Raw genomic sequence first — 14120 nt, 5'->3', positions numbered from 1 at the left:
CTCAGATTTCAAGCTGAGATTCTTGTTGTACTTTTAGGGCTCAGAGTAGGTATGTGGTAGAGAATTTCTGTAGGCAGGAGGTTGCCACTAATCTGGTGCAAGTACCAGGAGAAGTGCTGCAGTGCAGGGAATGGGGAAATAGGACAGCCCCAGAAAACAGGAATGTGCCTCGTGCCAAGGAAAGCCATCAAATGAAAGAGGAGTAAAATCCTGCCCAAAAAATTAAGTTCTTTCTGCAGAAGAGAGTGGAATGGAAAGTGAGGTGAACTACCGTATTTTCACGCATATAATGCGCGCGTTATACACAATTTTACAAACAGAGTATAAGCATGCGCGTTATATGTGTGCGTTATACAAATTTTTTTTTCAGTGCGATCCGGTATCCCCCCTGCGAACCGGCATCCTCCCCCCCGCTCGCGTCACCCCCTCCCCCGCGATCCTACATCCCCCCCCAGCACCGCAAAGACATCGGTCGCTTACCCGATTGGGCACTGGCACCAGCACCAATGCACAGGACGTGCCAGTGCCCGAAGATCCTCCCTCGTTGGGCTGGGCTGGGCTGGGCTGGGCTGGGCGGTGCGAGGGAGATCCTCCCTCTTCCTTGTGCCGGGCTGGACTGGGCTTTGAGCATTTGCGCATGCTCAAAGCCTTCTGGTCTCGCTCTCTCCAAGATTCTGAATCTGAGAATCTCGGAGAGAGCGAGACCAGAAGGCTTTGAGCATGCACAAATGCTCAAAGCCCAGTCCAGCCCGGCACAGGGAAGAGGGAAGATCTCCCTCGCACCGCCCAGCCCAGCCCAGCCCAACGAGGGAGGATCTTCGGGCACTGGCACGTCCTGTGCATTGGTGCTGGTGCCGGTGCCCAATCGGGTAAGCGACCGATGTCTTTGCGGTGCTGGGGGGGGATGTAGGATCGCGGGGGAGGGGGAGTGACGCGAGCAGGGGGGGAGGATGCCGGTTCGCAGGCCAGAAGAGGGAGTAAGCAGGAGGAGGTTATAGCAGCATGCGCGGTATACGCGTGTGTGTGCTATATAAAAAATTTTTTACACAAATGGTTTGGACCCGCGCGCTATACGCGTATGCGTGTTATACACGTATGGACGTTATATGCGTGAAAATACGGTAAAGCTGCAAGAAGGGCAAATGGCTATGGAAAGGCACACTGGAGCTTTTTAGTGAGTGAAAGGAAATAGAGGGCTGGGTCAAGATGAAATCGAGAAGCAGAACAGTCTATAAAAATATAGGGAGTGGAGCAGGTCATTGCCCCCCAAACAAAAATCATCAAGTTATGTCTGCACAGTAGGGTTGTCCAGAAAAATCTAGTTGAAAAAACAGTGTGAATTGAAGTTTTTCCCATAAAGCTCTGTTTTTCTTAAAATTTGCTTTTATTTTTGCTTAATAGAGTAAATTTCTTGGTATTATACTGTAGCTAAAACTTTTATGTTTTCACATTCAGCAATGATACATAGATTTTTTGCCTAAAATGTCTTTTTATCTAACAGTATTTTATTAAAAGAACTTTCAATATCTGCACTTTATTGTAGAAATAACAGAAATTTAATATACTTCACTAACAGCTCAACACATATGTACTTTGGGGGATCATTTACCAATTACGTTCCAAACATTTAAGCCAGGGGTGCCCAAATGGTCAATCGCGTTGCCTTTGCGATCTTTTTCTTCCTGCCTCCCCTAGCCAGGCCAGTCGCGTACAAGCGCTGGACCCACAAGACGTCAATTCTGACGTTGGAGAGGAAGTTCTGGGCTAGCCAATCGCTGCCTGTTTGGCCTGGAACTTCCTCTCCGACATTAGAATTGACGTCGGAGGTGAAAGCTTGTGGGCCCGGCGCTTGTACGTGCTAGGCCTGCCTCAGGGAAGCAGGGAGAAATCGGCGTGGTGGCTTGGGGGGATTAGGGAAAGAATCGGGGAAGTGGAGGAATCAGCGCGATGGCTTGGGGGGGGGCAGGGGGAGAGAGAAAGATAGGCAGGCAGGGGGAGAGAGAAAGACAGATAGGCAGGCAGGGGGGAGAAAGAAAGAGACAGAAAGAAAAGGGGAGGGGCCAGAAAGAAAGAAAGGCAGAAAGAATGAAATATTGGATTTACAGAAGAAGGAAGTGCAACCAGAGACTCATGAAATCACCAGACAAAAAGGTAGGAAAAATGATTTTATTTTCAATTTATATCAGCTGTCTATATTTTGCACTATGGCCCCCTTTTACTAAACCGCGATAGTGGTTTTTAGCACAGGGAGCCTATGAGCTTCGGGAGCTGCAAGAGGTATTCAGCGCAGCTCCCTGCACTTAAAACTGCTATCGCAGTTTAACAAAAGGGGAGGGGGTATATTTGTCTATTTTGTATAGTTGTTACTGAGGTGACTGCATATTTTAAAGTCATCTGCTTACAAATGATAATTAACATTTTCTCTGTGTACCGTGTGCTTTGTGTTTTTTTAAATTTTATTGTTGGTAGATCATTTTCACTTGGTCATTTTAAAAGTAGCTCGCAAGCCAAAAAAGTGTGAGCACCCCTGATTTAAGCATTCAATGTTTTCTTGAGATAATCAGGATAAAGCCTGTGATGCTGTTCAACTCCTTACAACAAGGCCTCACACTGCACTAGGCAAAATGGAGCTTTATGTAATCAGTGGCTTTGAGCGACCCCAGGATGGGCTTTAACAAATTTTAAAAATTTATTTTCTGATCAAGCACAATCACATTCATGGAAAAAAACCCTTCAATTCTTACCATTTTTTCAACTTTAGGTTTTTCTGGACAAACCTACTGCACAGGAAGATAAAATGTTAAAAGTGGAATAAGGAGAGGAATAGAGGACAAAAGGAGAAGAAAGAAAAAATGAAGGGAACATAAAAGAAGTGCAAGAGTACATCAGTGGTTTTCAACCCAGTTGTTAGGGACTATCCAACCAGTTGGGTTTTCAGTATATCTATAATGAATATGCAAGAGATTATTATCATGCACTTTCATTGTATGCATATTATGGATATCCTAAAAACCTGACTGGTCAGGTGGTCCCTGAGGACAAGTTGAAAACCACTGGTGTAGATGGACTGAGAATAAAGAGAGACTGGCAAGAACTGATTGGGAGAGGGGAGTGGTATGAATCAAAGTAAGATGTCCTCTTATTCCACCTGGAAACTCAGAGAAGCATTCTCAAAAACCCACATTAAAAAGTGACGGTCTGCGCTTGATAGCGAATCTAAAAAAACCAAGACATTCTCAAAAATTGTGCAAATAATGAGGTCAGCAGACAGCAGCAAAGATTTGCTAAATTTGCATGTGCCCATCACTGGTGATAGCGATGGGCACATGCGCAGAAAAAACACTGTCAACAGAAAGAGAGATGCCCACACTCTCCAGCTATCCTAAAATAACGGCCATGACCTCCCCCCAATTCAGCAGGAGAGATGCCCACTCTCTCCTGTTGCACTAAACTCTCTGCTGTGATCTGCCCCCCCCCCCAATAGCAGGAGAGATGACCACTCTCTCCTGTGCACTAAACTCCCCGCCGCAACCCAACCGCCCCCCTGCAGCAGGAGATACCCACTCTCTCCTGCTGAACTAAGCTCCCTACCGTGACCCGACCATTCTCCCCTGCTTTCAAGTGACCCCCCCCTCCCCGTCTCTACTGCCTCCCTCCCCATTGCCTCAAAATAGATCCGGGACATGGACACTCTCTTCCCAACTGCTGCGTCGTCTAAAATAGGCCTTCCCCTCCCTGGTGCATCTTGGGATACACCAGAGAGGGGCCTGAGGCTGACTGGCCAAAATTGTTTAAGGCCCCTCCCATGGGAGGGCATTAGGCATCCGGGCCAATCAGAGCCTTAGGACCCTTCCTGATGCATCTTAGACCCATTTTAGACGACGCAGCAACTGGAAGAAGGGTATCCATGTCCCTCCAGATCTATTTTGAGGTAAGGGGGAGGGAACAGCAGAATGGGGGAGGGATATCACTTGAAAACAGGGGAGAAGGCGGTTCGGTTGGGGAGTTTAGTGCAGCAGGAAAGAGTGGGCATCTCTCCTGCTGCGGGTGGGGGGGAGGTGTCAGTTCGAAGCGGAGATTTTAGTGCAGAAGGAGAGAGTGGGCATCTCTCCTGCTGAAAAAGGGGAGGTGGTGTGTTCACCGCTGCTGCAGGGAAAAGTGTGTTGCGATGCGGAGAGAATTAGCATATCTTCTGCTGCACAGGGGCTTTCTAGCAGTCTCTGACACTGACCGGCACCCCTGGACCAAATGCTTATTTTTGTCACCAAAAACCTGCGCCACTTTTTGAAAATGGCTTGGTATTTTTTAAGAATCCACCGGAGGGCTCATTTCAATGTTGAAGAGCCCATTTGCATGTCAGTGTCGGAGACTGCTAGAAACCTCACTAAAGACAGAGTTAACCCCTTCTGATAATTCGCCACTAATCTGCGTAAAGGCTAAACCACCACAAAACAGTTTAGCGACGGCGTTAAAGTTTTGAGAATCTGGGCCCGAGAAGGGCAGGTTGCTGCAAAGGTTGAAAGGCCCCTTGAAGAAGTTATCTGCAGGAAATGTGTTGCTGCTGTAGCTCTTTCCAATAGTCGAAGTGAGGGGAAGGCTTGAAAGAGTAGAGTGGGGTGGGGGGACTAAATTAAAAGAATGAGTACCTATCTGGATTTAAAAATCTTTACTAACACCTACTAGTCTGTGTCAGTTGCTCAGCTCCAGCATAGGAGGAGAAAAATCTCACAGGTCAACAGTACCCAAATTCTGAGACAGACTTATTGTAACATTTTATAAGAACCTAGAGTTAATTGCTTTGTTTCCTGAAGAAGCTATTTTTAATCTGCCTATATTCAGATGGATATGTTAATTGTATATTCTAGCAGAAAAGTAATAATTAAATGAAAAAAAATAGTTCCACAGGAAAACATTAACTCTAAAGACCAAGACAACCGTTTCATTTTTATCTCTGTTCTTGGTAAATAAATATAAGAAATCTGCCTTTCCAGAGCAATATTAAATAGTACATTTTCAAAATTTTATGGCAAATACACCTCAAACAAAACCCTTTATAGTGAGTTTTACAAACCAACGCTGATAGGGAAGCAAAATTCTGTAAGCTGCTGATTCATTACAAAACTTCAATTCCGTGGCTGGCATAACCATCTCAAATATCTAAATATCCTTTTTAACTCAGTTTTAACCAAAGTGAAGAACAAACAGACTTCATAACTAAAATGACCATATGTCCCGTTTTGAACGGGACTGTCCCATTTTTAGATCCCCTGTCCCGTTGTCCCCACACACAGCTTCGGGACCCCAAAATGCCCCATTTTCAGGGACAGCGTCTCGAAGATGTGCAGGGGGACAACAGGACAGGCAATCATGTCCCCTCCCTTCCTCTCTCCCAGCCGCCAGGGCCAGATTAAAGGGCCTAAAAACAGGGGGCCCCACCAGTGTGGTGCTCTGACCTCACACACCAATGAGGACTCCTCAATCCGATTCGGCGATGGTGATTCCTACCTGCTTCCTGCCTGGTTCTGCACAGCCGCAGTCAGCTACCGGCCTTAGCCTCACCCCCACACGTGCTTTACTTGCATTCTTTGCCAGCGTGTCTTTTTATTTTCCTTCTTCTCACCTCTTTGTCTTTTGTTTATCAAACTGCCAGCCAGTTGCGGTCCCATGTTGATGTCTTGTTCTTATTCAGCCAAAGTGAGTAAGTTTTCTAGCTTCTCTGTCCCCATTGTTTGTTTTTGGCTTTAGTGACCAAATTTACATATGTTTAACTTCCTCTTCCCCATAGCGTTTTTCATGTATTTTATTGCCGGTTGCTGCAGAGTGCTGTCATATTCCACTACTTTAGTTTCAGTGTTTTCATAGCTGTTCTAGTTCTGTTAAAACGTGTGTTTATCTTCTTCTCCATAGCATAGTATATTTCAATGCTGGTTACTGCAGAGTGCTATCATTTTTCTCTACTTAAGTTCAAGTGTTTTCTTTGCTGTTCTAGTTTTGCTACTCATTGTTTTTACTTTTAAGCTGGTGTTTTAACTTTCTTTCACAGTGTTTTATACTTTTTTTTTTGGGGGGGGGGATCTTCTTCTCTTTGAAGTGGCATCTCCACATATGAGGGCATAATGGGTTGGGCATGGGGTTGGGTCTAGAGGTCCAGATTTTACTAAATTAAAATCTGGTAACCCTAGACTTGGGGAAATCCATTTCTTATTCCTGGATAAGGAGCATAAAATCTGTTTTACTAGTTGGGATCTAGCTAGGTAATTGGGACCTAGCTGGGCCGGATTAAAGGGTAGGCCCAGTAGGCACATGCCTCGGGTCTGAAAACATCAGGGGTCCCCACCGGTGTGGTGCTATGATGTCACGCACCAACAAGGACTGCCCAATCCAATTCGGCGATGGTGATTCCTACCTGCTTCCTACCTGGTCCTGCACAGCTGCAATCAGCTCCCGGTCTCAGTGGTTGGGGCGTGGGCAAGGCTAGGGGGCCCAGTGTACTTGTGTGCCTAGGGGCCCTCGAATAATTAATTCTGCCCTGCTTGCTGCGCCAAAACCAGCCTGCCTGCCTCCCTCCCTCTAGCACCGAAGCCTGCCCCCCCTCCCGGACTGGCCCCCGCTGCTACTACCTACCCGCCGAAGCCTGGCCTACCACCGCTTCAAACTTTTACAACTCGCGCAAATAATCAGCCAGAGTTCATTGATAGACTCCTAAGACTTGACACTAATAAAGAATGGGGAAAAGATAGTGAGAGATTCCCACAAAATTGCAGGTGTTATGTAAGCTCATTGACTTTTATGCTTGAGTTAAATATAAGGCCTCGTTAACTGATGTGAATTAAACAATTAGTGCCTGATTCTCAAAATGCATGCCTCAATTGTAGGCGGTGGTAGGCTTCCTATTGCCATCTGGCAACCAATTGGGATGCATATTTTTAGAAAAAATTGAGCGAGGACGGATGCCTACATTGTAGGCATCTGTAGTATTTCTACGGAGAGTCACTGGGATGCTTAAGTTTCAAGTTTAAGTTTCAAGTTTATTCTAATTTCTAGGCGGTGTACAATAATAATAAAAAAGAAATATCTTAAAAGGAACAAAACAGTTGGAGTTAAAATATTAAACAAAACCATGTTAGGTTAGTAGACACATACAATTGAGGCATGCATTTTGAGAATCAGGCCCTAATTGTTTAATTAGGGCCTGATGTCAGTTAACGAGGCCTTATATTTAGCACAAGCATAAAAGTCAATGAGCTTACATAACACCTGCAATTTTGTGGGAATCTCTCACTATCTTTTTCCCATTCTTTATTAGTGTCAAGTCTTAACATTTAAAAGAACAGCAGTTTCTTCTCATTTAGGAGACCTGGAGGACGGAATTAAATGATTCACACAGTTATACATAAAGAAAAATTATGAGGACAGAAAAATAGTTCTCTATGCAACATAGTGGTTCTATTCAGCAAAGCATTGTAGAAGCAAAACTAAACATACCTTTACTTTACCATTCTCTATCAAATGTTGAGCCATTGATTTTATCAACACTTCAAAGAAGAACCAGGAGTACTGCAAAGCAAACAGATTAGTCAGATCTGTTCACATTTTCATTTTGTTAACTGTTCTCACTAGTTGCCCAATTCACTGCTGCCCGATTCACCGATTCACTTTGGTAAATCGATTCATTGACTGCAAAAATCTGACTCAACGATTCAGCAACCAATTCCCCCCACCCCCAATGAGACCAGACATACCTCCAGGCCTCCTAAAGCAGCAGCAGTAGCCAGTCATCAGAGGTAGTGCTCAGAACGGGCTTGCTCACAGCCTGCTCCACCAGGGCCTTCCCTCTGCTACGTCACTGATGACATGGCAGAGGGAAGCCCTGGTGGGGCAGGCCACAATCAGCCTGTTCAAAGCTCTGCCTCTTCAAGGCTACCGCCAGGCTTCTGCTGCTTTGGGAGGCCCGGAGATATGTCAGGTCTCACTATGGGAGGGTTGGTGGTGTGCTGCTGCACAGGTGGATGGTTGAGAGAGATGGAAAGCTGCTACAAAGGAGGATGGGAGGGAAGGAAAGATGCTGCACAATGGGGGGTGGAGGGAGGGAAAGATGCTGAACATGGGGGTGGAGGAAAAGAAGGGAGAGATGAAAACTGGATTAAAAACTGGTTGGCGGGTAGGAACCAGAGAGTGGGGGTGAATGGACAATACTCGGACTGGAAAAGCGTCAAAAGTGGGGTGCCGCAGGGTTCGGTGCTCGGGCCTGTGCTCCTTCTGCCGTGTGGCAGAAGGAGGCAGCAGCGGCTTTGGTAGCCATGAAGATGTCCTCCAACAGATAGATAGACTGAAAAGCGACAAATCACCGGGCCCGGACGGAATCCACCCAAGAGTACTAAAAGAACTGAAGAATGAAATAGCTGAAACACTCCGACAAAGTTGTAATCTATCCTTGAGGACTGGGGAGATACCGGAGGACTGGAAACTAGCAAATGTCATGCCTATCTTCAAAAAGGGATCGAGGGGTGACCCAGTGAACTACAGACCGGTGAGCTTGACTTCAGTTCCGGGTAAGATGATGGAAGCACTGATAAAGGACAGATCTGCGAACACATAGAAAGAAATGGACAACTGAAAATGAGCCAACATGGCTTCTGTAAGGGAAGATTGTGCCAAACAAACTTACTGCACTTCTTTGAAGGGATAAACAGCCAGATGGACAAAGGGGAATCCATAGATATCATTTATCTCGACTTTCAAAAAGCCTTTGACAAGGTGCCCCATGAGCAGCTACTTAAAAAGTTGTGGAACCACGGGATGGGATATACACAGATGGATCAGACACTGGTTGGCAGGCAGAAAACCAAGGATTGGAGTGAAGGGCCAATACTCGGACTGGCAGAGGGTCACAAGCGGTGTCCCGCAGGGGTCGGTGCTGGGACCGCTGCTGTTCAATATATTTATAAACAACCTGGAAACGGGAACGAATTTGCGGATGACACCAAACTCTGCAGCAGGGTTAGAACCGCAGAGGAGTGCGAAGACCTGCAAAGGGATCTAAACAAACTGGAAAAGTGGGCAAATAAATGGCAAATGCGCTTTAACATAGAGAAATGCAAGGTCATGCATATAGGGAAAAGGAACCCGATGTTCTACTACAAAATAGGGGGAACATTACTGGGAGAGAGTAAGCTTGAAAGAGACTTGGGTGTACTGGTAGATACAACAATGAAATCATCGGCACAATGTGCAGCGGCCTCAAAGAAAGCAAACAGAATGCTGGGCATCATTAAGAAGGGTATCACAACCAGGACGAAGGAAGTCATCATGGCGCTGTATCGAGCGATGGTGCGTCCGCATTTGGAATACTGTGTCCAGTATTGGTCGCCGTACCTCAAGAAGGACATGGCGATTCTTGAGCGGGTCCAGAGAAGAGCGACGAAAATGATAAAAGTTATGGAAGGCTGTTCATACGCTGAAAGGCTGGACAAGCTGGGGCTCTTCTCCCTGGAGAAGCGGAGACTTAGAGGAGACATGATAAAAACTTTCAAGATCATGAACGACATAGAGAAGGTAGACAAGGAAAGATTCTTCAGACTACGGGGAGCCACAAGTACAAGGGGGCACTCGGAGAAACTGAAAGGGGACAGGTTTAGAACTAACGCCAGGAAGTTCTTCTTCACTCAGCGGGTTGTGGACACATGGAACACGCTCCTGGAGAATGTGATTGGGCAGAGTACACTACGGGGATTCAAAGAGGGATTGGATAGATTCCTGAAGGATAGGGGGGTTGAGGGGTACAGATAGAGGTAGATAGGTATATAGGGCTAAATCAAGAAAACCTGAGAGGACTTGGACCTGATGGGGCCGCCGCGGGTGCGGACTGCTGGGCGTGATGGACTTCTGGTCTGACCCAGTGGAGGCAACTTCTTATGTTCTTATGCTTGTACGCAAATGCAAGGAGCCTAAAGACCAAAATGGGAGAATTAGAAGTTAAAGCCAAAAAAGAGGACCTAGAAATCATTGGAATCACGGAAACATGGTGGAATGAGGATAACCAATGGGACGTAGTACTGCCAGGGTACAAACTCTATAAAAGAGACAGGACTCACAAGAAGGGTGGAGGAATAGGTTGCATACGCAGGAGTTTCGTCAACCGTAAGCCTGAAGTCATTATGCCATTGTATAGATCCATGGTGAGGCCCCACCTGGAATACTATGTGCAATTCTGGAGGCCGCATTACCGTAAGGATGTGCTGAGACTGGAGTCGGTCCAGAGAATGGCCACCCGGATGGTCTCGGGACTCAAGGATCTCCCATACGAGGAACGGCTGGATAAGTTGCAGTTGTACTCACTCAAGGAACGCAGAGAGAGGGGTGACATGATCGAGACATTCAAGTATCTCACGGGCCACATCGAGGTGGAAGAAGATATCTTCTTTTTCAAGGGTCCCACGGCAACAAGGGGGCATCCGTGGAAAATCAGGAGCGAGAAACTGCACGGGGACACCAGGAAATTCTTTTTCACTGAAAGGGTGGTTGATCGCTGGAATAGTCTTCCACTTCAGGTTATTGAGGCCAGCAGCATGCCTGATTTTAAGGCCAAATGGGATAGACACGTGGGATCTATTCACAGAGAAAAGTAGGGGAGGGTCATTGGGGTGGGCAGACTAGATGGGCCGTGGCCCTTATCTGCCGTCTATTTCTATGTTTCTATGTTTCTATACATAAAAGACACCATTCACTCGACCAGAATGGATATGGAAACAAAGGCGGAAGGATTGGAATCATTATGACAATGAAGCCGTCGGCACAGTGTGCAGCGGCCGCTAAGAGAGCGAATAGAATGCTTGGTATAATCAAAAAGGGTATTACAGCCAGAACAAAAGAAGTTATCCTGCCGTTGTATCGGGCGATGGTGCGCCCGCATTTGGAGTACTGCGTCCAATATTGGTCGCCGTATCTTAAGAAGGATATGGCATTAGTCGAGAGAGTTCAAAGGAGAGCAACACGTCTGATAATAGGTATGGAAAACCTGTCATATTCTGAGAGATTGGAGAAGCTGGGTCTCTTTTCCTTGGAGAAGAGGAGACTTAGAGGGAATATGATAGAGACTTACAAGATCATGAAGGGCATAGAGAGAGTAGAGAGGGACAGATTCTTCAAACTTTCAAAAAATAAGAGAACAAGAGGGCATTCGGAAAACTTGAAAGGGGACAGATTCAAAACAAATGCTAGGAAGTTCTTCTTTACCCAACGTGTGGTGGACACCTGGAATGCGCTTCCAGAGGACGTTATAAGGCAGAGTACGGTACTGGGGTTCAAGAAAGGATTGGACAAATTCCTACTGGAAATGGAATAGAGGGGTACAGATTAGAAGATTACTGCACAGGTCCTGGACCTGTTGGGCCGCCGCGTGAGAGGACTGCTAGGCACGATGGACCTCGGGTCTGACCCAGCAGAGGCATTTCTTATGTTATATGTTCTTATTATGGGTTAAATTACCAGGAAGGAATGGTTTTGCCATAAAATTGGGACTGTACTATCGTCCGCCTGGACAAACGGAAGCAAACGATAAAGAACTGGCAGCAGAATTGAGGCGGAAAGGCAAAAGGAACATGACAGTAATGGGAGATTTTAACTTCCCCGGGATAAACTGGAGTATTGGAAACTCGAATTGTGTGAGGGAAACAGAATTCTTAGAGGCTGTGAGGGACTGCTTTATGGAACCAACAAGAGGGAATGCCACTCTTGACCTAATCCTCAACGGACTAGGGGGACCTGCAAAAGAAGTGGAAGTAGTAGGACCACTAGGAAACAGCGATCACAACATGATCCAGTACAAATTAGAAGTAGGTACAGCAAAAGGGAAGAGAACCACAGTGACAACGTTCAACTTCAAGAAAGGGAACTATGATGCTATGAGAGCAATGGTAAGGAAAAAACTCAGAAACAGCTCAAGGAAAACAGAAACCGTAGAGCAAACCTGGTCTCTATTCAAGGGCACAGTGCAAGAAGTACAGCATATGTACATCCCCAGATTTAGGAAAGGGTGCAAAAAAAAAAAAAACAACAAACGAACAAAAGACCCCGAATGGTTAAACAATGAAGTGAAGACAGCGATAGGAGACAAGAAAAAATCATTCTGAAAATGGAAAAAGGACCAAACTGGGGAAAACTGGAAGGAACATAGGAAACGCCAAATTGAATGTCATCAAGTGGTTAGGAGAGCGAAAAGGGAATACGAAGAGAGGCTAGCCAGGGAGGCAAAAAACTTCAAATCGTTCTTCAGATATGTTAAAGGGAAGCAACCAGCGAGGGAGGAAGTAGGACCGTTGGATGATGGAGATAGAAAGGGAGTGATAAAGGAGGAAAAAGAGGTAGCCAACAGGTTAAACAAGTTCTTCTCGTCAGTCTTCACAAGCGAGGACACATCCAGTGTACCAGAATCTGACGTGATCTTCCATGGAGACCAAGAAGAAAAACTGTCAACAATAGAGGTGAGCCATGAGGATGTCCTCCAACAGATAGATAGATTGAAAAGCGACAAATCACCAGGCCCGGACGAAATACATCCTAGGGTATTAAAAGAACTAAAAAATGAGATAGCGGAAATACTCCAACGAGTTTGCAACCTATCCTTGAAAACTGGCGAGATCCCGGAGGACTGGAAGATAGAAAATATTACACCTATCTTTAAAAAGGGGTCGAGAGGAGACCCGGGAAACTACAGGCCGGTAAGTTTGACATCAGTTCCGGGCAAGATGGTAGAAGTAGAGAATGACACGGTGAAAAAATTGGTCCCCGTCACCGCCCCGTCCCCGTCTCACCATCCCCGTCACCGCCCCGTCCCCGTCTCACCAACCCCGTCACCGCCCCGTCCCCGTCTCACCATCCTCTTCACCGCCCCGTCACCGCCACTGCCACCCCATTCACCGCCCCGTCACCGCCACTGCAATCCCATTCACTTTTCTTTATTTACGTATAAAGGAAACATTCTTTAAAACTTTAAAACTTAGTTAAATATTAGTTAATAACTATACAAAAACAAAACACGCAGAGAAAAAATTAATTAATAAAAATTCTCAAAACTGACACATTTTGATCACTAAATTTAAAATAGTTATTTTTCATACAGTTTTTCAATCACTAATCTTCCACCACCCCTGGGGCTAGCAATGCAAAAACAAACACGACATGTACTTTAAATGCTGCCGTGATTAGCATAGTGACCGCGGCTACGGCTGCAAGTCTCCCCTCCCCCCAGCGATCACGGCAGGAGGGCACCCAACCCCTCCTGTAGACCCCCCCAACGGCCCCTCCCGACAATCGCAGCAGAAGGGTACCCAACCCCTCCTGCCGGTCCTCCCAATGGCCTCCCCTAAGATCGCCGGCAGGAGGGTACCCAACCCCTCCTGCTGGACCCCCCCCCAACGAACCCTCCCACCCCGGAACCCCCTTAGTCTTACTTTTCAAGTTGGACCGGACAGCTCCTCGCTCGTCTGGCCAGCAGGCCTGCCTCCGTCCAAATGAGGCGGGCCCGCCCCTACCCTGCCCAACCCACAGGATCCTAGAGCCTGATTGGTCTAGGCACCTAAAGCCACTCCCGCTATAGGAGGGGCCTTAGGTGCTTGGGCCAATCAGGCCCTAGGATCCTGTGGGTTAGGCAGGGGAGGGGCGGGCCCGCCTCATTTGGACGGAGGCAGGCCTGCTGGCCAGACGAGCGAGGAGCTGTCCGGTCCAACTTGAAAAGTAAGACTAAGGGGGTTCCGGGGTGGGAGGGTTCGTTGGGGGGGGGTCCAGCAGGAGGGGTTGGGTACCCTCCTGCCGGCGATCTTAGGGGAGGCCATTGGGAGGCAGGGGAGGGGAGGGGAGGGGCGGGCCCGCCTCATTTGGACGGAGGCAGGCCTGCTGGCCAGACGAGCGAGGAGCTGTCCGGTCCAACTTGAAAAGTAAGACTAAGGGGGTTCCGGGGTGGGAGGGTTCGTTGGGGGGGGTCCAGCAGGAGGGGTTGGGTACCCTCCTGCCGGCGATCTTAGGGGAGGCCATTGGGAGGACCGGCAGGAGGGGTTGGGTACCCTTCTGCTGCGATTGGCAGGAAGGGTTGAAATGACAAATGAGGAGCACGGTGAAATAGC

At 47.1% G+C, this 14120-nt stretch overlaps 1 protein-coding gene across 4 annotated transcripts in view; it reads right to left on the bottom strand.

The window, feature by feature from the left end:
• The window catches only part of DOCK9 (dedicator of cytokinesis 9), a 1074749-nt gene that overhangs the window by 444006 nt on the left and 616623 nt on the right, over window positions 1-14120 (bottom strand). For all 4 annotated transcript variants that reach the window (XM_033947591.1, XM_033947593.1, XM_033947592.1 and 1 more), the window contains exon 27: window positions 7486-7557. In XM_033947591.1, the coding sequence (XP_033803482.1) occupies window positions 7486-7557 (72 nt within the window). The remainder of the gene's footprint in view (window positions 1-7485; window positions 7558-14120) is intronic.

This window comes from Geotrypetes seraphini, chromosome 6, assembly GCF_902459505.1.
Source record: "Geotrypetes seraphini chromosome 6, aGeoSer1.1, whole genome shotgun sequence".
Classification (NCBI taxonomy): domain Eukaryota; kingdom Metazoa; phylum Chordata; class Amphibia; order Gymnophiona; family Dermophiidae; genus Geotrypetes; species Geotrypetes seraphini.
Note: the sequence above shows the minus strand (reverse complement) of the source record. Positions and strands in the feature narration are given on the sequence as shown.